The sequence below is a fragment of the Bombina bombina genome, chromosome 5 (assembly GCF_027579735.1).
Source record: "Bombina bombina isolate aBomBom1 chromosome 5, aBomBom1.pri, whole genome shotgun sequence".
Taxonomy (NCBI): domain Eukaryota; kingdom Metazoa; phylum Chordata; class Amphibia; order Anura; family Bombinatoridae; genus Bombina; species Bombina bombina.
This window is the reverse complement of record NC_069503.1, coordinates 256,665,946-256,687,391: the sequence shown is the minus strand read 5'-3', so window position 1 is coordinate 256,687,391 and position 21,446 is coordinate 256,665,946. Positions and strand designations below refer to the sequence as shown.

Below are 21,446 nucleotides of genomic sequence, written 5' to 3'. Positions count from 1 at the left end.
GCATTAGCAGTTCCTTGGAGGTTCAGTCTTGTTTACATCTTTCCACCGTTACCACTTCTTCCTCGTGTAGTGGCCCGCATCAAGCAGGAGCAAGCTTCGGCAATACTAATTGCTCCATCGTGGCTGCGAAGGATGTGGTTCACGGACCTGGTGGGGATGTCTTCATCTCCTCCTTGGAGGTTACCTTGTCGCAGGGATCTACTGGAACAGGGTCCTTTTGTTCATCAAAATCTAGATTCTCTGAGGCTGACTGCGTGGAGATTGAATGCTTATTCCTAGCCAAGAGAGGTTTTTCTGAGAGAGTGATTGATACTCTCATTCAAGCTCGAAAGCCAGTCACTCGTCGCATCTATCATAAGGTTTGGAGGACCTACTTATTCTGGTGTGAAGAGCATAGATTCCCCTGGCATAAGGTCAAGGTTTCCAGGATTCTTTCCTTTCTCCAGGATGATAAAGGGAAGGGCATTTCTGCAAGTTCTCTAAAGGGATTTTGGCTCTATCTGTGTTATTGCACAAGAGGCTCGCTGAGCTTCCTGATGTACAGTCTTTTGTTCAGGCTCTGTCTAGAATCAGGCTTGTTTTTAGACCTACCGCTCCTCCTTGGAGTTTAAATCTATTTCTTAAGGTTTTGCAGAGGGCTCTGTTTGAGCCTATGCATGCTATTGACATTAAGTTACTCTCTTGGAAAGTTCTTTTTCTACTGGCTATTGCTTTGGCACGCAGAGTCTCTGAGATGGCGGCCTTGCAATGTGAGCCCCCTTACCTAGTTTTTCATGCTGAAAAGGCTGTTCTTCGTACTGGTTTGGGGTTTCTTCCTAAAGTGGTTTCTGATCGTAACATTGATATGGAGATTGTGGTTCCTTCCTTGTGTCCTAATCCTCCTTCGCCAAAGGAACGGTTACTTCATAATTTGAATTTGGTTCAGACATTGAAATTTTATCTTCAAGCTACAAAGGGTTTTAGGCAGATTTCTTCCTTGTTTGTTGTCTTTTCTGGGAAGCGTAGAGGGCAGAAGGCCTCTTCCACTTCCTTATCTTTTTGGTTGAGGAGTATTATTCGCTTGGCATATGAAACAGCGGGACATAAGTCTCCTCAGAGGATTACGGCTCAATCAACTAGAGATGTGGTTTCATCTTGGGCCTTTAAGAATGAGGCCTCTATGGAGCTGATTTGTAGGGAGGCTACCTGGTCCTCCTTACATACCTTTTACAAATTTGACGTTTTTGCTTTGACTGAAGCAGCTTTTGGGAGAAAGGTTTTGCAGGCTGTGGTGCCCTCAGAATAAGGGTCCACCTCTCTTTTACCCTCCCGTTTTCATTCAGTGTCCTCTAGAGCTTGTGTATATGTTTCCCACAAGTAATGAATGAAGCTGTGGACTCTCCTCATATTAAGAAGGAAAACATAAATTATGCTTACCAGACAATTTCCTTTCCTTCTGTATGAGTCCACGACCCCCTCCCAGTTTTCTCCGTTGGGACCTAAATTTTTGTTTATTATTCTGGCACCCTTTATACCCTAATATTTCTCCAACATAGGTGTGTCCGGTCCACGGCGTCATCCTTACTTGTGGGATATTCTCCTCCCCAACAGGAAATGGCAAAGAGCCCAGCAAAGCTGGTCACATGATCCCTCCTAGGCTCCGCCTACCCCAGTCATTCTCTTTGCCGTTGTACAGGCAACATCTCCACGGAGATGGCTTAGAGTTTTTTAGTGTTTAACTGTAGTTTTCATTATTCAATCAAGAGTTTGTTATTTTAAAATAGTGCTGGTATGTACTATTTACTCAGAAACAGAAAAGAGATGAAGATTTCTGTTTGTATGAGGAAAATGATTTTAGCAACCGTTACTAAAATCCATGGCTGTTCCACACAGGACTGTTGAGAGGAATTAACTTCAGTTGGGGGAACAGTGAGCAGTCTCTTGCTGCTTGAGGTATGACACATTCTAACAAGACGATGTAATGCTGGAAGCTGTCATTTTCCCTATGGGATCCGGTAAGCCATGTTTATTAAGATAGTAAATAAGGGCTTCACAAGGGCTTATTAAGACTGTAGACTCTTTCTGGGCTAAATCGATTCATTATTAACACATATTTAGCCTTGAGGAATCATTTAATCTGGGTATTTTGATAAGATTATATCGGCAGGCACTGTTTTAGACACCTTATTCTTTAGGGGCTTTCCCAAATCATAGGCAGAGCCTCATTTTCGCGCCGGTGTTGCGCACTTGTTTTTGAGAGGCATGACATGCAGTCGCATGTGTGAGGAGCTCTGATACATAGAAAAGACTTTCTGAAGGCGTCATTTGGTATCGTATTCCCCTTTGGGCTTGGTTGGGTCTCAGCAAAGCAGATACCAGGGACTGTAAAGGGGTTAAAGTTAAAAACGGCTCCGGTTCCGTTATTTTAAGGGTTAAAGCTTCCAAATTTGGTGTGCAATACTTTTAAGGCTTTAAGACACTGTGGTGAAATTTTGGTGAATTTTGAACAATTCCTTCATATTTTTTCGCAATTGCAGTAATAAAGTGTGTTCAGTTTAAAATTTAAAGTGACAGTAACGGTTTTATTTTAAAACGTTTTTTGTACTTTGTTATCAAGTTTATGCCTGTTTAACATGTCTGAACTACCAGATAGACTGTGTTCTGAATGTGGGGAAGCCAGAGTTCCTTCTCATTTAAATAAATGTGATTTATGTGACAATGACAATGATGCCCAAGATGATTCCTCAAGTGAGGGGAGTAAGCATGGTACTGCATCATTCCCTCCTTCGTCTACACGAGTCTTGCCCACTCAGGAGGCCCCTAGTACATCTAGCGCGCCAATACTCCTTACTATGCAACAATTAACGGCTGTAATGGATAATTCTATCAAAAACATTTTAGCCAAAATGCCCACTTATCAGCGTAAGCGCGACTGCTCTGTTTTAGATACTGAAGAGCATGACAACGCTGATGATAATGGTTCTGAAAGGCCCCTACACCAGTCTGATGGGGCCAGGGAGGTTTTGTCTGAGGGAGAAATTACAGATTCAGGGAACATTTCTCAACAAGCTGAACCTGATGTGATTACGTTTAAATTTAAGTTGGAACATCTCCGCGCTCTGCTTAAGGAGGTATTATCCACTCTGGATGATTGTGACAATTCGGTCATCCCAGAGAAACTATGTAAAATGGACAAGTTCCTAGAGGTCCCGGGGCTCCCAGAAGCTTTTCCTATACCCAAGCGGGTGGCGGACATTGTAAATAAAGAATGGGAAAGGCCCGGTATTCCTTTCGTCCCTCCCCCCATATTTAAAAAATTGTTTCCTATGGTCGACCCCAGAAAGGACTTATGGCAGACAGTCCCCAAGGTCGAGGGAGCGGTTTCCACTTTAAACAAACGCACCACTATACCCATAGAAGATAGTTGTGCTTTCAAAGATCCTATGGATAAAAAATTAGAAGGTTTACTTAAAAAGATGTTTGTTCAGCAGGGTTACCTTCTACAACCAATTTCATGCATTGTCCCTGTCGCTACAGCCGCGTGTTTCTGGTTCGATGAGCTGGTAAAGGCGGTCGATAGTGATTCTCCTCCTTATGAGGAGATTATGGACAGAATCAATGCTCTCAAATTGGCTAATTCTTTCACCCTAGACGCCACTTTGCAATTGGCTAGGTTAGCGGCTAAGAATTCTGGGTTTGCTATTGTGGCGCGCAGAGCGCTTTGGTTGAAATCTTGGTCAGCTGATGCGTCTTCCAAGAACAAGCTACTTAACATTCCTTTCAAGGGGAAAACGCTGTTTGGCCCTGACTTGAAAGAGATTATCTCTGATATCACTGGGGGTAAGGGCCACGCCCTTCCTCAGGATCGGCCTTTCAAGGCCAAAAATAAACCTAATTTTCGTCCCTTTCGTAGAAACGGACCAGCCCAAAGTGCTACGTCCTCTAAGCAAGAGGGTAATACTTCTCAAGCCAAGCAAGCTTGGAGACCAATGCAAGGCTGGAACAAGGGAAAGCAGGCCAAGAAACCTGCCACTGCTACCAAGACAGCATGAAATGTTGGCCCCCGATCCGGGACCGGATCTGGTGGGGGGCAGACTCTCTCTCTTCGCTCAGGCTTGGGCAAGAGATGTTCTGGATCCTTGGGCACTAGAAATAGTCTCCCAAGGTTATCTTCTGGAATTCAAGGGGCTTCCCCCAAGGGGGAGGTTCCACAGGTCTCAGTTGTCTTCAGACCACATAAAAAGACAGGCATTCTTACATTGTGTAGAAGACCTGTTAAAAATGGGAGTGATTCATCCTGTTCCATTAGGAGAACAAGGGATGGGGTTCTACTCCAATCTGTTCATAGTTCCCAAAAAAGAGGGAACGTTCAGACCAATCTTAGATCTCAAGATCTTAAACAAGTTTCTCAAGGTTCCATCGTTCAAAATGGAAACCATTCGAACAATTCTTCCTTCCATCCAGGAAGGTCAATTCATGACCACGGTGGATTTAAAGGATGCGTATCTACATATTCCTATCCACAAGGAACATCATCGGTTCCTAAGGTTCGCATTCCTGGACAAGCATTACCAGTTCGTGGCGCTTCCTTTCGGATTAGCCACTGCTCCAAGGATTTTCACAAAGGTACTAGGGTCCCTTCTAGCTGTGCTAAGACCAAGAGGCATTGCTGTAGTACCTTACTTGGACGACATTCTGATTCAAGCGTCGTCCCTTCCTCAAGCAAAGGCTCACACGGACATCGTCCTGGCCTTTCTCAGATCTCACGGATGGAAAGTGAACGTGGAAAAGAGTTCTCTATCTCCGTCAACAAGGGTTCCCTTCTTGGGAACAATAATAGACTCCTTAGAAATGAGGATTTTTCTGACAGAGGCCAGAAAAACAAAACTTCTAGACTCTTGTCGGATACTTCATTCCGTTCCTCTTCCTTCCATAGCGCAGTGCATGGAAGTGATAGGTTTGATGGTAGCGGCAATGGACATAGTTCCTTTTGCGCGCATTCATCTAAGACCATTACAACTGTGCATGCTCAGTCAGTGGAATGGGGACTATACAGACTTGTCTCCGAGGATACAAGTAAATCAGAGGACCAGAGACTCACTCCGTTGGTGGCTGTCCCTGGACAACCTGTCACAAGGGATGACCTTCCGCAGACCAGAGTGGGTCATTGTCACGACCGACGCCAGTCTGATGGGCTGGGGCGCGGTCTGGGGATCCCTGAAAGCTCAGGGTCTTTGGTCTCGGGAAGAATCTCTTCTACCGATAAATATTCTGGAACTGAGAGCGATATTCAATGCTCTCAAGGCTTGGCCTCAGCTAGCGAGGGCCAAGTTCATACGGTTTCAATCAGACAACATGACAACTGTTGCGTACATCAACCATCAGGGGGGAACAAGGAGTTCCCTGGCGATGGAAGAAGTGACCAAAATCATTCAATGGGCGGAGACTCACTCCTGCCACCTGTCTGCAATCCACATCCCAGGAGTGGAAAATTGGGAAGCGGATTTTCTGAGTCGTCAGACATTGCATCCGGGGGAGTGGGAACTCCATCCGGAAATCTTTGCCCAAATCACTCAACTGTGGGGCATTCCAGACATGGATCTGATGGCCTCTCGTCAGAACTTCAAAGTTCCTTGCTACGGGTCCAGATCCAGGGATCCCAAGGCGGCTCTAGTGGATGCACTAGTAGCACCTTGGACCTTCAAACTAGCTTATGTATTCCCGCCGTTTCCTCTCATCCCCAGGCTGGTAGCCAGGATCAATCAGGAGAGGGCGTCGGTGATCTTGATAGCTCCTGCGTGGCCACGCAGGACTTGGTATGCGGATCTGGTGAATATGTCATCGGCTCCACCATGGAAGCTACCTTTGAGACGAGACCTTCTTGTTCAAGGTCCGTTCGAACATCCGAATCTGGTCTCACTCCAGCTGACTGCTTGGAGATTGAACGCTTGATCTTATCGAAGCGAGGGTTCTCAGATTCTGTTATCGATACTCTTGTTCAGGCCAGAAAGCCTGTGACTAGAAAGATTTACCACAAAATTTGGAAAAAATATATCTGTTGGTGTGAATCTAAAGGATTCCCTTGGGACAAGGTTAAGATTCCTAAGATTCTATCCTTCCTTCAAGAAGGATTGGAAAAAGGATTATCTGCAAGTTCCTTGAAGGGACAGATTTCTGCCTTGTCTGTGTTACTTCACAAAAAGCTGGCAGCTGTGCCAGATGTTCAAGCCTTTGTTCAGGCTCTGGTTAGAATCAAGCCTGTTTACAAACCTTTGACTCCTCCTTGGAGTCTCAACTTAGTTCTTTCAGTTCTTCAGGGGGTTCCGTTTGAACCCTTACATTCCGTTGATATTAAGTTATTATCTTGGAAAGTTTTGTTTTTGGTTGCAATTTCTTCTGCTAGAAGAGTTTCAGAATTATCTGCTCTGCAGTGTTCTCCTCCTTATCTGGTGTTCCATGCAGATAAGGTGGTTTTACGTACTAAACCTGGTTTTCTTCCAAAAGTTGTTTCTAACAAAAACATTAACCAGGAGATTATCGTACCTTCTCTGTGTCCGAAACCAGTTTCAAAGAAGGAACGTTTGTTGCACAATTTGGATGTTGTTCGCGCTCTAAAATTCTATTTAGACGCTACAAAGGATTTTAGACAAACATCTTCCTTGTTTGTTGTTTATTCCGGTAAAAGGAGAGGTCAAAAAGCAACTTCTACCTCTCTCTCTTTTTGGATTAAAAGCATCATCAGATTGGCTTACGAGACTGCCGGACGGCAGCCTCCCGAAAGAATCACAGCTCATTCCACTAGGGCTGTGGCTTCCACATGGGCCTTCAAGAACGAGGCTTCTGTTGATCAGATATGTAGGGCAGCGACTTGGTCTTCACTGCACACTTTTACCAAATTTTACAAGTTTGATACTTTTGCTTCTTCTGAGGCTATTTTTGGGAGAAAGGTTTTGCAAGCCGTGGTGCCTTCCATCTAGGTGACCTGATTTGCTCCCTCCCATCATCCGTGTCCTAAAGCTTTGGTATTGGTTCCCACAAGTAAGGATGACGCCGTGGACCGGACACACCTATGTTGGAGAAAACAGAATTTATGTTTACCTGATAAATTACTTTCTCCAACGGTGTGTCCGGTCCACGGCCCGCCCTGGTTTTTTAATCAGGTCTGATAATTTATTTTCTTTAACTACAGTCACCACGGTATCATATGGTTTCTCCTATGCAAATATTCCTCCTTAACGTCGGTCGAATGACTGGGGTAGGCGGAGCCTAGGAGGGATCATGTGACCAGCTTTGCTGGGCTCTTTGCCATTTCCTGTTGGGGAGGAGAATATCCCACAAGTAAGGATGACGCCGTGGACCGGACACACCGTTGGAGAAAGTAATTTATCAGGTAAACATAAATTCTGTTTTCTCCTACTGTTCCTTGTTCCCTTGGCAGAATGACTGGGAAATTAGGGTAGTGGGGGAGGTTTTTAAGCCTTTGGCTGGGGTGTCTTTGCCTTCTTCTGGTGGCCAGGTTCTGTATTCCCACAAGTAATGAATGAAGCTGAGGACTCTCCTTATACAGAAGGAAAGGAAATTATTTGGTAAGCATAATTTATTTTTTTATTATTTTGTTGTGGTGGATCAGGTAAGAAACCATATAACTTTTAAAGGGACACCAAAGTCAAAAATTAAACTTCAATGATTAAGATAAACCATGCTTTTTTCCAATTTTCTTCTATTATCAAAATGTGCGCAGTCTTTTAATGTTTACACTATCTGAGACACCAGCTACTACTGAGCATGTACAAGAGTTCACTATGTATACTTATGAGTCTGTGATTGACTGATGACTGTCACATGGTACAGAGGGCTGTCAAAATTGAACAAAATTTTGACATTTCTCTGGAAACAATCTACTGCTTATTTAAAATTTGGTAAATGCTATTGGATTGTCTTTTTATAATGTTCTTGGTTATGCAATTCTACTGTATTTATTGGTCCTTTCAATTACAGTTTAAAGTCAGTGCAAAGTTAGTTAAAAGCATGTTAACAATTCAACCAGATTGCATTCTTTTGAAGTTCCTTTACAAGTTGGCTAATTTAGAAATCGGTTTTATAAAAAGTGACTTTCTGTGAATTTATCAGCTTTAAAGTGATTGTAAATCCTAGCATTTTAAAAACGCTAGGATTTACCATCACTTAATATAAATAGGACTTCCAGTGGTCACCTTGTAAAAAAAAATGTGCCGCAGCCTCCTCGCTAAACTCAGTGGCTCGATCCGCCCTCGGCACAGAGCTCTAAAGGTGATGTTTCCACCTCTAGACCAATAGCCATGCTAGCATACAAAACAGTTCCATAAGACTAGCACATATATTGGTTTAGAGGTGGAAATCTAATTGAAAAAAAGAGTGCTGTGCCGTAGGCGGCTGGAGCCGATATGTTTAGTGAGGATGCCATGGAACAGAAAAGTTACGTTTAGCATAATTTTAATTTTTTTTACAGTGATCACTGAAAGTCCGATTTATTTATTTTTAGTGATGGTAAATCCTAGCGTTTTTAAAATGCTAGGATTTACTATAACTTTAAACCAAATATACCATCAGTGATTCAACTCCCACTCAGGAGCTGACGCAGATTACTTCTGTGCAGGACCTGGTCAGTGAGCCACTCAGAAGCAGCTTATGCTTTTACATGCCAATCATCCAGCGTGTACTACTCTGGACCGGCTGAGGAGAATGGTAGACGCTTGAGATTAACTATGTGCAACTCTTTTTGACAGTTAAACATTTAGCTACAGTAAATAAATAACAAGCACAAACACATTTTATCATTGGATTGCAATTCCTGTTAAGGGAAAAATTTATCAAGATTGCAGGCAGACAAGTTCTCATGTAGAGAACTGTTCACCTGCAATCACAAGAGCAGAGTATACCAATCCCCCTGAAACAAGCGAGTATCTGGTGATTTATCTCATCTCACAACCTCTAAGATGGTGGAGAGGATAAAGAAGCATTTTAAGCTTCTTAACCCATTATTTTCCAGACCATTTTTCAATTTTCTTACCGTTGAGGACCAGGGCTATTTTTACATTTCTGCGGTGTTTGTGTTTAGCTGTAATTTTCCTCTTACTCGTTTACTGTACCCACACATATATACCGTTTTTCTTACCATTAAATGGACTTTCTAAAGACACCATTATTTTCATCATATCTTGTAATTTACTATAAAAAAATATTAAATGATGGAAAAATTAAAAAAACCACACTTTCTTTCCATAAGGCAAGGAGAGTTCACGGCTTTAATTCCTTACTGTTGGGAAATACAACACCTGGCCACCAGGAGAGGAGGCAAAGACACCCAGCCAAAGGCTTAAATATCCCTCCCACTTCCCCTACCCCCCCCCCAGTCATTCTTTGCCTTTCGTCACTAGAGGAGGATGGCAGAGAAGTGTTAGAAGTTTTGGATAATCCTTAACGGGTATCTTCCCTTCAAGAGAGTGATGATGAAAGTTAGAGTCTGGAAATGCAGAGAGAGTTTTTCTGCAAAACCATCCAGACTGTCTGTCTAACAACTCCTGAGCAATCAGTGTTAACGAGTTCCACTGCTTGTTTTTCCACACTCAGGTCCTTGTCAGAGCATCGCTACAAGGCTGTCGCACTTGAGAGGCTGTATCTGTTCCACAGCATTAATCCTGGATGGTGTGTTTTTTTCATATAGCAGGGACACCTTATATAAGGTCACTGTCTGACTCCTCTATACCTCAGTAGGGTCGAAGGTTATCTCCTCAGTGGGAGTTTATTGGGAACAGTTTGGGGAGTTTATATACTGCTTTAACATTTGTGAAGAAAAAAAGTTTTCAGGGCACATTTAAACTTTGTACTTTTGGCTGGAACAGGCAGGTTTCACTTTCTCTTTGTGAGTTGCGCAGCTCCTAATAGCTTTGCGCACTTTTTCATAGCAGGGGAGGGTCCTACCTTGCGCACCATGTGACCGGGGCAACTTAATACACTTCCTTACAATCCTGATGCAGACAGCACTCCTGAGGAGCGCTTCTTGATAACTTGTCTGGGTCTAGGAGGTAGTGAGTGCCCCAGCCATCGGTTTTGTAAAGGGGCCTTTCTATATTTAAAACTTTTTTCTTTTCTTTTTACTGTGGGATTACATACCTACTATGGAGGATTCTGATATGTTAGAAGGTTCCACTCCTTCTATAGTGATTAATAATACCTGCTTACATTGTGAGGAGGCCATGGTTTGCCCGCCTGCTCAATTTTGTTCTAATTGCCTGGGTACTGTTTAAAAGTCTAAGAAGGGAGCTAAGTCTGCTATTAACCCTAGTACTATTAGTCCCTCTGAACCATCAACGTCTCAGGATTCTGTGACCCGAGAGAATACTACCCTAACCGCTTTGCATGCAGTTCCCTGGGGCACAGCTATTTCTCCACCTGGAGGGGTTTTTTTTCCTGCAGACTTTACTGCACAGTTACAATCGGCAGTGTCCGCGACCCTGAGTGCTTTACCCATCTCTGGGAAACGTAAGAGAAATGTTAAACACAGTTCTCCTGTTTTAGATTAATCTAAATTAATTTCCAATCAGATCTAGCTTGTATGTCCCAGCTATCAGAGGATAAGTTAACCTCTGTGGCGTGAGAGGGTGAACTTTCAGAGTTGGAGACTTCTATTACAAAATCTCCTCGGGCAGAGGAACCCTTCTTTAGATTTAAAATTGAACATCTGCGTTTTTTAGTGGAGGTCCTGTCTATGCTAGAGGTACCAGTGGCTAAGCTACATGAGGAACCTAAGAGCCCTAAATTAGATAGGGTTTATGAAGACAGGAAGGTCCCACAAACTTTTCCGGTCCCAGTTTGTATGGCGAACATTATTAGTAAAGAATGGGAGAGAATTGATACTTCCTTTTCTCCCTTGGCTACTTTAAAAAAAAAAAGTGTTCCCGGTCCCGGACGCTCAGTTAGAGCTGTGGTGCTCCATTCCTAAGGTAAATGGTGCCATTTCGACGCTAGCTAAGCGTACTACTATCCCTCTGGAGGATAGCTCTTCCTTTAGAGAACCTATTGATAAGAAGTTGGAAACTTTCCTAAGGAGAATGTTCCAACACGCAGGATTTCTATTTCAAGCTGCGGTGGCCCGGGGCCGCAACCTACTGGTGCGACTCCCTGTCAGAACTTATCGAGGTGGAATCTCCCCTCAAGGATATTCAGGAGTGAATTAAGGCTTTAAGAGTAACTAATTTTTTCATCTGTGATGCGAATATGCAGATTATTCGTCTGAATGCTTAGGCTTCAGGTTTTGCAGGCCTAGCCCACAGGGCTTTCTGGTTGAAGTCTTGGTCTGTGGATATAACTTCTAAATCCAGACTCCTTTCTCTTCCTTTCAAGGGGAAGATCTTATTTGGACCAGGTCTGGACTCAGGATAAGAAGAACAGACCTAAGGAACGCCAGTCCTCTAATTTTCGCTCCTTTTGTTCGGACAAAGAAGCCCGCTGATAACAAATTGGCATGAAGGGGCGGCCCCCGATCTGCAATCTGATCGAGTAGGGGGCAGATTGTTGCTTTTCTCAGACGCTTGGTTTCAGGATGTTTAGGATCCTTGGGTTCTGGAGGTCATATGTCAGGGATACCGGATAAGATTCAAATCTCTTCCGCACAGGGGCAGATTCCTTCTTTCCAAGACCAGAGAAGAGGACAACCTTTTTCTTTATAAACGGAAAGAGTCCACAGCTGTATTCATTACTTTTGGGAAATAAGAACCTGGCCACCCCAGCCAAAGGCTTAAATACTCATCCCACTCCCCTCATCTTCCAGTCTTTGCCTTTCGTCCCAGGAGGTTGGCAGAGAAGTGTCAGAAGTTTGTTTTGTCTCTTATGGAGGGTAGTACTCTTCGACATGAGACAGGAGTTTTAAGTAATCCTGTCACCCTCTCAATGAGAGCCTGGATGAAAGTTAGAGTCCGGAGATACAGGGAGAGTCTTTCTGCGAAACCATCCTGACTCATATTAACAGCTCCACAAGCAATCAGCGTTGTCAAACTTCGCTTCGCTGCCTGCTTTCTTCTCTCAAGTACAAGCCGGAGGCGCTGCTACTATTTGTCACACTTGAAGGGCCGTTTTCCTGTTCCACGGCGTAGATTCCGATAAGATAGCTTCATGTTACTTGAACAGAATGTACTGTATCTTTGTTTCCTGTAAGGTACTATCCTGCAGGACTTATTAAGTATAATATATAGAGCCTCAGTGAGGCTCCTTTATCTTGGAATCAAGGGTTAATATCTCCCGAGGGGGATTATTGAACAGGGTTGTTTTTTTTAATCATGTTTGTTTTGTGATTCAATCTGCTTATGTGTAGTGTTAACTGGGCTCTTGGCTTAGAACATAGGGGCCTTTGGAAGTGACGCAACCTTATGGTTGGGCGCGCTTTTTTGGGGCTGTACGGTTCACCTTGTGACTGGGCGTGTTTACGTTCTGGTCTTCCATTTCTGCATTCCTGACCGTGAGGCGACTGAAAAATTTGGTTCTGCTAGTGTCTGGTTCTAGGAGGTGGTTAGTGCCCCAGCCATTGTGGGTGTCAGGTGCCCTTCAGATTTCTATTTAGTTCATATTATTATATTCTCTATCCAGTTATGGAGGATCTTGATGCTGAGACTGTTCAAATTTCAGAATCAGGTTCTTCGACTTGTGAAGAATGCGAATTGGCCCCGTTGACACAGGTCAATCAGTTATGTTCGATATGCCGTATTAGAGCGCCTTGTTCCTCGGGCTTAGGGAATCCAGGGTCCGCCGAGCTATCCGCCTCTGGGGGGTTCTGTCCTCCGAGAGGCGAGTTACCTACCGCTCCCTACTACACATGCGGGTAACCCAGATTATGTTTATCCCTCCTTGCAGGGCGGCTTGTTCCCCCTGGAGGTTGCAGCTCGTTTTCGCTTTCACATATTTTTGGCGATTATGCGTCTGCAAAGCCCAGATGTTTATTTGCGTTTGTGCTCGTGCCCGATTGTCCCGGGTCTTCCGGCCTTGGGTGGGATTATACAGTTCCCTGTGGGTGTAGCTGTCCCTGAGTGTTGTGCTTTCGTTACAGAATAGTGTGCCGTTTTATTCAGACACGTTTTTGAGTTATTAGAGGATCCTATCCTTAATGGATACGGGAATCTACAGTTTTCTACTTCGGATGGCTCACCTCATTAGACATGTGGGGATGGCGTAATCTCCTAATTGTCGGTTGTTGAGATCCTTCCCAGTTTTTGTTGGAAGGTCAGGGTTCCGTTTGGCTGGTCCTGCGGGTATCCCTGTTTCTTTGTTTGCCTACGGGCTGCCTTATATTTTCTTTTATCCGGTTAGGATGACTTATTTTGATTGTTTCCTTCGTGAACTTCTTTGGGATCAATTCTTGCTGTTTACTTCTGCGGAAGTTTGTTAAGGGACATGTTAGTCCTATGTTTTGTCTGTTATTCTCTTCCCCTCTGAGGGAGGATTTATGCAGCTTGACAGTTCTGGCCCTGTTTGCAGGCTGGTCCTTCTTGGGTTCAGATCTTCTGTCTTGTGGCCTGTTCAGACACGTGGCGCCTGTTCTGCCTGGCTGGTCCGGTCGAGGCGCTGAGTGCTTTATTACGTTTCCTGTTTTTATTACAAGTTTCAGCTAAGCATTCTAACGAGGACTCGTGGGTCCGTGAGACGGGAAGGATTGTTTCAGTCCTTATTTAGCCTTTGAGCTGGTTGACTGGGTCAGCGGCGTTCCGCTGCGTCACTCCTTTGGCTTCCGATTCTCTCTATAGAGTATTCTTCCTCACGTGGTAGAATTGGGGGTTTAGCGCCTCCTTACCGCTGGTTTAGGGCGGTTTGGCCTTTCTGAGGCTCTAGGAATTGTCCGTTTGGACTTGTTCCTTCCGTGGTTCTCTTGTCAGTGAGACCTTTGGACTTATTAGTTTCCTCTTTTGGGTTAGGTCTCCTTATGGGGCCCGGGGTTTCCCTTCGGGAGATGGTTGCTAACTTCTTCTGAGACCCTTTGGATTTTGTCTGTTCCTCCATGTGAGTTTGGAGTCCTGGTTTTCCCTTCAAGAGCGTTCCTTTGGACTCTGCTTAGGATTTTTCCTGGATCTGGGGATGCTCCGCATTCTTGTTTTCAGGTACTCCTCTGTCTTGTATGGTGAGGTGGAGACTAGCTTTTGATCCAGTGACCTTGTCCTCATTGTCATCATGGTATTCCCTTGCTTTGGACGTCTTGTGGCAGTCGAACGCCTATGGGCTCTAGTGTCATGGTTCGAGATGCCTTCGCTCCTTTGGAGCATTCGACTTCAGCATGGGGTGGTCTCTTCTTTGGGTCGGGACTTGCGAGGTGTTCTCGTTCTCCGGGTTTTTCTGGATATTACATGAATATCTCCCTGTGGGTCTATTTTCTATATCAGACGGGGTGTTTAACTTTCTGGGATATTGTTTGTTTTTAACAATTGGTGGCTCTGACCTGTCATCGCCCTGGTTCTTCCGGTTGCTGAGGCTTTTGCTCAGTGTTTTCCCTTGTGGATCACGTTGTGGGTTGTTACCAGTCTTTTCAGGATCTAGGGTGGGTTCTCCTGTTCCGGGAACTTGGACTATGACCTTTGGTCTGTCTAGTAGATCTGGTCATGGTTGAGTGCCACTACTCATTGACTTTGCCTAAGCTTTAATGAAGTAACCTGATGGCTTTGCGGTTCTGCAGGAGAAGGGTTATAGGGTAACTGCAGCAGCTAATGCACCCTGTCTGTGCGCTATGTTTTAAGGGGATTCCTTCCAAGTTCATCTGCGTTGGAGATTGCTCTCTTGTTTAGCCTGTGGCCTTGTGTCTCGTGGGCAGGTGCTCTGTCTCTAATGGTCCTCCTTTTCTATGGGGGGGGACTTGTTCTCCTATGGAGATGGCCTTGTTTTAGGACTTCTCCTAGATTCAGGGAATGGAACAGAGGGTTTAACCTATTTGGAGAGAGGCATGCTTTCTGGGTTCTGTTCTATCTGGAGTCTTGCTGGCTCTGCGTCGAGATGGGCCTTTGCTAGACTCTTCCGGGTCTTTGCCCTTGTCGACTGTCTTTATGGAGTTTCGGGTGGTTCCCGAGCTCTGTGGGATGGCTGAAGCCATTTTTTCTGCTCTTTTGTGAGCGGGTGTCTGGGTTCTTCTGTTCCCCTGTTTCAGACCTACTGACTCTTGGGCTGGCCCGGCTGGGAGTAGGTCCTGAGATTGTTGTTCATCAGGGGTGTAATGGGCTTAGTTAGAGGTTCTATGCTCTCCCCTTTTGAGACCTATGTGTCAGTCTGGCGGCTGGGATTGCCTAGAGGGTGCCCTCTGTCTTGGAGTTTTTACAATCCGCCCACCCACCTCCCTGCTATCCCTCCCACGCAACCAATGATCGGCACCATCGCTGGCCGATGCAGAGAGGGCCACAGAGTGGCCCTCTCTGCATTGGTGTGCTTAAAAAGGGTATTGCACGATGACTCAATATTGAGGCATTTCTGCAATACACTGAAAGCGGCTGGATGCGATCAGGATCGCTTCCAGTGATTAAAACCCCGGAGGATGTGCCAGGCACGTCCTTAGTAGTTAATGAACGTTTTTTGTAGGACATGCCTGCCACGTCCTTGGTCGTTAAGGGGTTAAACTTGTGGTTACAGGTTCTCTCATGCACTGTAAAGCCTCAAAATCTGGGAATGCAGCTTGATAAATTTTCCCCTACATTTTAAATAAGAGGCTTAATATAGCAAAGTTTTGAACAACCCTATAAAAAAGCACATTTAACTGTTAAAAATGTAATTTATTCTCCCTCCACAAATCAAAGTATTTTGCTTCTTGAAAAAACTGTCCAAATGTGTTTAAACTATGTGATTAACCTGCAGCATGAAGTTTGTAGAGTTTTTATCAAATGATTCCGTCGTCCAGGGGAGCTTTATTTTGTGTCCAGTTGTGGAAGAACTTTTTAAACAGGCATAGAGCACGTCCCTATCCTTCTGGACATATTAAGCCCAATGCCAGAGTGCAGGTAGTTAATGTGGTATAATTTGACTCTTAGAATATCTTTTACACAAAGAGGCCGTACTTCTTAATTAGCTTGCACGTCAGAGTATATGAACACGTGCTTCAGTTTGTGAAAATGTTAACGTCTTTGTGTTCAGCTGTCTTTGCATTATGCACATTTACCAGAACCATTGTAGCAATGAGAGAAATCAGTATTTTCTTAAAGGGACTGTTTACAAAATAATTTGTATTGTTTTAAAAGGGAGATAATCTCTTATTACCATTCTTATTACCATTCCCCAGTTTTGTATTACCAACAAACACACTGATATTAATACACTTTTTACCTCTATGATTACCTTGTATCTAAGCATCTTCTGACAGCCCCCTGATCACGTGACTTTTTATTGATTATCTATTGACTTGCATTTTAGCCAATTAATGCTGTGTTGTGCTGACTCTTAAATAACTCCACGGCCGTGAACATAATGTTATCTATATGGCCCACATGATCTCACAGTCTCCTGTTGGGAAAAGCAAATAAAAATGCATGTGATAAGAGGCTGTCTGTAGTGGCTTAAAAACTGACAAACATTTAGAGGTTTAAATGTTATAAGGTATATTAATATAACATTGTTGGTTATGCAAAACTGGGGAATATTTAGTAAAGGCATTATCTATCTTTTTAAACAATAACAATTTTAGTGTTGACTGTCCCTTTAAAGGGATGTTAAACAGTCTGTTTCATTGTTGCGAAAAAAAACAAGCACAAATCAATGGATTATACTTAATAGAAATCCCTTTTATTACCCATTCCCTAGTTTGCTTAACCAACACTGTTATTGTAATACACTTTTTACCTCTGTAATAATAACCTTGTATCTAAGCCTCTGCAGACCGTCCCTTATCTCAGTTCTTTTGACAGCCTTGCATTTTAGCAAATCAGTGCTGACTCATAAATAACTCAACAGGAGTGAGCACAATAGTATCTATAAGACACACATGAACTAGCAGTTTCCAACTGTGAAAAACTATCAAAATGCACTTAGACAAGAGGCAGTTTTCAAGGGCTTAGAAATTGGCTTATGAGCCTACCTAGGATTAGCTTTCAACAAAGAATACCAAGTAAACAAAGCAAATTTGATAATAAAAGTAAATTTGAAAGTTGTTTAACATTGCATGTCCTATCTGAATCATGAAAGTTTAATCTTGACTGTCCCTTTAGCGGCTGTAATGATATAACCCTAATCTAGCTGTAGGCAGTGGCTACACTGAGAATTTTCAAGTGCTCATTTAGCAAAGAAACAAGTATGTTTCTTTTTATATTAACTTTGATTTTAATATATATATGTTTTACTAAAGGAGCACTGTTTCATATCCATATCCCTTTAAAAGGAAACAATAAATTAACTTTCACCATTCCATATTGCTGTTCATTATTTGTACACATTTTCCCCAGAGGAATGGTCTGTCTGGTGCCATGGACCCTTCAACTGTCTAGGGATGTCTATGGACCGCGTCTCAGCATTATAATTTGTAATGCACAAAAATAAAATGTCACCAAATTGAAAACCCACAATTTCACCGGTTTGGTGGTTTAATGACTACTAGTTTTACCCACTTTACATAGAGGAAGCTTCTACTGCATCCACATTGTATGTTATAATGCGTTCTACAAGCCAATCTTTCCATATTTTACTTTGGCAGACTACTAAGATCATACTCTTCAGATACAAAGATGAAATGCTATGTTTCAGCTAGTGAGTTATCCCTTAAAGGGACAGTCTACACCTATATTAACGTTAGCCTATACCTTAGATTGTGTTCCAATTGTCATAACTCACCCCCTCTACCCCAACGAGTCTGCTTCAAAAACGGAGTTATTCAAAATCAAAAGTTTGATTTCAATCGTTACAAATGGCCGACCAGCTCCACCTATAAACTACATCACAGACTGTCTCCAATCAAACGCTCCAATCAAAAGTTGATCACTGATTAAAAATCGGTCTTGCGCTTTCGTTGTTTTGCGCATGCGCACCAGCAGAGGAACAAAAAATCCGGAACAAAAGCATATTTTCAATTTGCACACAACCATAGGTTTGGTTAATTGCCAGCTGCGCAGACGAACTTCCGTTTACTCACTTCCGTAAAGGTGCTCATGCGTGTTTAGACGGTAATTACGTCAGTGGCTGCTATGTGCACGAGTATGAGCTACAAAGAGAAGACGAGTTCAAGGTAGGAGGAGAAGGGATTGGGCGGAGTTTGTCGGCCATTTGTAACTATTGAAATCAAACTTTTTATTTTGAATAACTCCGTTTTTGAAGCAGACTCATTGGGGTTGAAGGGGTGAGCTATGACAATCGGAACACAATCTAAGGTATGGGCTAACGTTAATATAGGTGTAGACTGTCCCTTTAACACTGAGTCTAAGAAGACTCATATTAAATCATATATCCATCGGGTCCGCAACAGGAGTCAACCTTTTAAAGGGACAGTCAACACCCAATTGAACTTTATCCCATACCTTCGATCCACCAAAGATGATGCGCCTGCACCACATCCCATTTTCAACTCCTCTAGCGTTATATGAGTAATCGGTCAAAGCACATACATTTTTCTAATAGAGATATGGCAGCCAAACTCCCCCCACCGTGACGTAATAGGTTTCAGTTTAATTGATTCAGCCAATCAAATCCTTGGATGGATTCTTAACACGTGTCCGCGCTTGTGAACTTAAAATGTGCATGCGTTAACGGCTCATACATGAACGAGCATGGCATTTAGTAAAGAAGGGGGTGACGGAGGAGGGGCTGCCATATCTCTATTAGAAAAACATATGTGATTTGGATGATTACTAGTATAACGTTAGAGGAGTTGAAAATGGGATGCGATGCAGATGCATTGTCTTTGGCTGATCGAAGGTATGGGATAAAGTTCTTTCGGGTGTTGACTGTCCCTTTAAGATTACTTTTGTTTTACTGAAATAGTAACTACTTCATAATCTGACTAAAATAATTATGTAATGAGGCAGTTCTATTACACAATCACTTGGGCATCACTGTTCATAATAACAATAATGCCAACTATTTATAGTCTTTGTAGCAGGTGGTACATCATAATGAAGGGAGGAAATTGTAGTTCCTGTATCAAATGTGGCTATAATGTCCCTGAATCTGTCATTTTTTTATCAGTCTTGTCACCTCACTATATTTCCTTGCATACATTTGAATGGACACCATGACTATGAGGGAAGGAAAATGACTAGGTTTGTTTTCAGTTTTCTCTCTGATTCTTGGAAATGAATTGTCCCAATGTTTGAGATAATTCTGTGGGCGTCTCTCAGTGTGAAGTAATAGATATTAATATGTTCCATATTAAATCAGGATCATCACATAATTTATTTGTATTGAATTAAATTAAAATGAGAATTATTTTTGTGTCACTGTGTATATTGTTTATCTTAAGTAGACATGCTGTAATATTAATTTATAAATAATATTGATAGAGGATTCGAATATATAATTTAGCAAATAATTATTCTGCTTGTACATTATAAAAAATACTGTCCCTTAAATACTCTTCATTAGTGTGTATTAAATGTGTTGCCATGTATTGATATATTTATGGTATTGCACAATGTATTTGACCTTCATTATTTATATGAAAAAGTAATTTGATAATCTGTTAGTCACATTATTCCATATCTGATAATGTAAAATATATAGTTGTCTGGTTTATTTCTCTTGTAAGATGTATCGAGTCCACGGATTCATCCATACTTGTGGGATATTCTACTTCCTTACAGGAAGTGGCAAAGAGAGCACCCACAGCAGAGCTGTCTATATAGCTCCTCCCTTAGCTCCACCCCCCAGTCATTCTCTTTGCCTACTCTAAGTACTAGGAAGGGTAAAGTGAGTGTGGTGACAAAAATGGTTCGTGCTTTAAAGTTCTACTTACAAGCAACTAAAGATTTCCGTCAAACATCTTCATTGTTTGTTGTTTATTCTGGTAAACGGGGAGGTCAAAAGGCTACGGCTACCTCTTTCTTTTTGACTGAAAAGCATCATCCGTTTGGCTTATGAGACTGCTGGCCAGCAGCCTCCTGAAAGAATTACTGCTCATTCTACTAGAGCAGTGGCTTCCACATGGGCTTTTAAAAATGAGGCTTCTGTTGAACAGATTTGTAAGGAGGTGACTTGTTCTTCGCTTCATACTTTTTCCAAATTTTACAAATTCGATACTTTTGCTTCTTCGGAGGCTATTTTTGGGAGAAAGGTTCTACAAGCAGTGGTGCCTTCCGTTTAAGGTACCTGTCTTGTCCCTCCCTTCATCCGTGTCCTAAAGCTTTGGTATTGGTATCCCACAAGTATTGATGAATCCGTGGACTCTATACATCTTACAAGAGAAAACATAATTTATGCTTACCTGATAAATTTATTTCTCTTGTGATGTATCGAGTCCACGGCCCGCCCTGTTTATTTAAAACAGGCAGTATATTTTTATATAAAAAACTTCAGTCACCACTGCACCCTATAGTTTCTCCTTTTTCTTCCTAGCCTTTGGTCGAATGACTGGGGGGTGCAGCTAAGGGAGGAGCTATATAGACAGCTCTGCTTTGGGTGCTCTCTTTGCCACTTCCTGTAAGGAAGGAGAATATCCCACAAGTATGGATGAATCCGTGGACTTGATACATCACAAGAGAAATACATTTATCAGGTAAGCATAAATTATGTTTTTTCAAATTGTCTTTTCCTTCCTAGGGTGCTAAATACAATGTGATATATTTGAATTTGGTTAAAACTGAATTTATAAATGGATTCCTGCATAATGGTTCACCAATCTTATCAAGGTTGTATTAAACAGTCCATGTTGTTCTGTCTTGGGTTTTGTTCCTAATAAAGCAAGGTTTTCATAAAATATTCTATATTGTCTTTCAGTATTAGGAATGCTGAAATCGCTACATCAGCTGCAAGTAGAGAACAGGCGACTTGAAGAACAAATTAAGAATCTAACTGCCAAAAAGGAGCGTCTGCAACTTCTAAATGCTCAGTTATCGGTTCCTTTTCCATCAATATGTTCCAACCCTAATGCATCTCCTCAAGTGCATACGTACTCATTACACAACGGTAAGTGACAACGCATCTCCTCAAGTGCATACGTACTCATTACACAACGGTAAGTGGCAATGCATCTCCTCAAGTACATACATACTCATTACACAACGGTAAGTGACAATGCATCTCCTCAAGTACATACGTACTCATTACACAGTGGTAAGTGACAATGCATCTCCTCAAGTACATACATACTCATTACACAATGGTAAGAGACAATGCATCTCCTCAAGTACATACGTACTCATTACACAGTGGTAAGTGACAACGCATCTCCTCAAGTACATACATACTCATTACACAACGGTAAGTGACAACGCATCTCCTCAAGTTCATACGTACTCATTACACAACGGTAAGTGACAACGCATCTCCTCAAG

General features: G+C 42.6%; 1 protein-coding gene across 1 annotated transcript in view; it reads left to right on the top strand.

Moving 5' to 3' along the window:
- MLLT10 (MLLT10 histone lysine methyltransferase DOT1L cofactor) overlaps nt 1-21,446 on the top strand; it is a gene marked incomplete in the record, with an annotated part of 665,806 nt that overhangs the window by 583,908 nt on the left and 60,452 nt on the right. The window contains 1 exon segment of the mRNA XM_053713959.1: nt 20,890-21,078. Coding sequence (XP_053569934.1) covers nt 20,890-21,078 — 189 coding nt within the window.